At 45.1% G+C, this 2,500-nt stretch overlaps 1 protein-coding gene across 6 annotated transcripts in view; it reads left to right on the top strand.

Moving 5' to 3' along the window:
* The window catches only part of LOC119582840 (G patch domain-containing protein 2-like), a gene marked incomplete at its 5' end in the record, with an annotated part of 24,194 nt that overhangs the window by 12,304 nt on the left and 9,390 nt on the right, over positions 1-2,500 (top strand). For 4 of the 6 annotated variants that reach the window (XM_037931309.1, XM_037931310.1, XM_037931314.1 and 1 more), the window contains 2 exon segments: positions 39-137; positions 2,265-2,431. In XM_037931309.1, coding sequence (XP_037787237.1) covers positions 39-137; positions 2,265-2,431 — 266 coding nt within the window. 6 annotated transcript variants of the gene reach the window in all.

Genomic DNA, 2,500 nt, shown 5'->3' with positions numbered 1-2,500 from the left:
AGAAAAGAAAAAGATGTGATACAAAATGACTCTTGCAGAGACGGGAAATACGAGCTGGAAGAAGGCGGATCAGGGACCGAAAGCCGGGGTTCAGCATCGTGTCGTCTGTGAACGATAAAGTCTCGAGATTTCTGCAGGTAACAGATAGAGTGTGTGTGTGTGTTTGTGTGTGTGTGTGTTTGTGTGTGTGTGTGTTTGTGTGTGTGTGGTGTTTGTGTGGGGTGTGTGTGTGTTGTTGTGTGTGTGTGTGGTTTGTGTGTGTGTGTTGTGTGGTGTGTTTGTGTGTGTGTGTGTTTGTGTGGTGTGTGTGTGTGTGTGTGTGTGTGTTTGTGGTGTGTTTGTGTGTGTGTGTGTTGTTGTGGTGTGTGTGTGTTGTGTGTGTGTGTGTTGTGTGTGGTGTGTGTTGTGTGTGTGTGTGGTGTGTGTGTGTGTGTGTGTGTTGTGTGTGTGTGTGTGTGTGTGTGTGTGTGTGTGTGTGTGTGTGTATGTGTGTGTGTGTGTGTGTGTGTGTGTGTGTGTGTGTGTGTGTGTGTGTGTGTACGTGTGCGTGTGCGTGTATGTATGTGTTTGTTTGTGTATTTGTTTTTGAACAATACTTGCCTTAGAGTATCCTATTGCTTAATTGTTTATTGAATATATTCAGGTAATGCTGTCTTCCATCTACCCATTCTATTTATGACCTCTTGAATAGAAGTATCCCCCCTAAAAAGACATCAGTGGAAACATGATGAATAGAGAAATAATGTCTGGAATAGGAGGCTGACCCAGCTGATTTCCCAGCCTGAGGTCAAAGGTCACCAGAACACGCAGGACTGACCTGGCATCTGCTGGACGGATATGTTTAGGCAGTGAGGGCATGCGTGTCCAAAGGGGCTTTCAGACCACTTGCGCTTCATAGAGATTTTGTTGGTTTGGGCTTTCATTTATACCCTGAAGCCAATTTTTTCACAGTGTGATGGTCATGTCATCTGGATCATAGGGGTTTTATGTGTATAGTTGGACAGTTGCACACAAGAGGTTAATTTTACAATATTTTATCACCTTTTGCTGCCTTTATCTGTTACTCTCAGTTATTGTCCAGGCATGCTTTGTCCTATTTGTTCTTTTTTTCTCTTTTTGTCTTTCTTTCTTTCTTTCTTTTCCCTTTCTTCTTTCTTCTTCTTCTTCCTCTTCTTCCTCTTTTTCTTCTTCTTCTTCTTCTTCTTCTTCTTCTTCTTCTTCTTCTTCTTCTTCTTTCTTCTTCTTCTTCCTCTTCCTCTTCTTCTTCTTCTTCTTCTTCTTCTTCTTCTTCTTCTTCTTCTTCTTCTTCTTCTTCTTCCTCTTCTTCTTCTTCCTCTTCTTCTTCTTCTTCTTCTTCTTGTTCTTCTTCTTCTTCTTCTTCTTCCTCTTCTTCTTCTTGATCTTCTTCTTCTTCTTCTTCTTCTTGATCTTCTTCTTCTTTGTCTTCATCTTCTTCTTGATCTTCTTCTTTGTCTTCATCTTCTTTGTTCCACACTTCTCATCCTCATTATTCTAGTTTTCTTCTTGCCCTTTTTTATTATTTATTTATTTATTTTCTTCCTCTTCATCACCATCCATATCTTCTTACTCCCCTACCAGTTTTCTTTCTTCTTTCCTTCATTCCTCACTCTATTTCCTCTCCCTTTTCTTCCTTCCATATTTTTTGTTTCCTATCGTTTTTTCTTCCACCCTCTTTCTTTCTCCTCTTCTCTTCCAAATACATCGACCTGAAACTTAATGCTCGTTCTCTCTTTCTTCTCCCCTCCCTTTCCCCCTCCACTACCTCCCCCTTACCACCTCCCTTTACTTCTTACCCAATGCCATTTACTCCCGTCCTCTATTCTTCATCCCCATTCATCCCCCACCCCAACCTCCTTCCCCTCTCCCCTCTCTTTTCTCTCCTTTCTCCTCTCCCCTCTCCCCTCTTCCCTCTCCCCACTCCCCTCTCCATTCTTCACGACACCCTGAACCCCTTTCTTTAATTTATACTCCCTCCCCCTCTCCCCACCCCCATGCCTCTTCTCACCTCTCCCTGCCCCCTTATGTCCCCTTCCCCATCTATCAACCCTGTACCTGTCCCCCTCTCCCCACCTACTTCCCACCCAATGTGATACCTCTTTCCCCTTTCCCCACCCAACCCCATACCCTTTGTCCCTTCTGCCTGCCCCAACCCCTCCCTCCTCTTTGCCTCATCTGTCACCCTCCGCTCCCCCAATATCCTACGTCCATCCTCTGTCCCGTTCCCCGCCGACCACCCCACTCAGGACCCCACCCAGTCGGAGCTCCGTCTGCGTCCCATGACGGACAAGGACCGCGACCAGCTCAATCACCTAGCTGATCTCTACTCCCTGACGGTGCGGGGCGGAGACAACCACTCAGCTCCCATACTCACCAAGACAAGGTGTGTGGTCCAGCATAGGAATAGGCCGGGGTAAATATTTTGCTTTTTCCTCACCTATGTTTTTTTATTCTTTCTTTCTTTTGATCTTCCACTGACCAT

The sequence above is a fragment of the Penaeus monodon genome, chromosome 16, assembly GCF_015228065.2.
Source record: "Penaeus monodon isolate SGIC_2016 chromosome 16, NSTDA_Pmon_1, whole genome shotgun sequence".
NCBI lineage: Eukaryota > Metazoa > Arthropoda > Malacostraca > Decapoda > Penaeidae > Penaeus > Penaeus monodon.
This window is presented reverse-complemented; position numbering and strand designations above follow the sequence as displayed.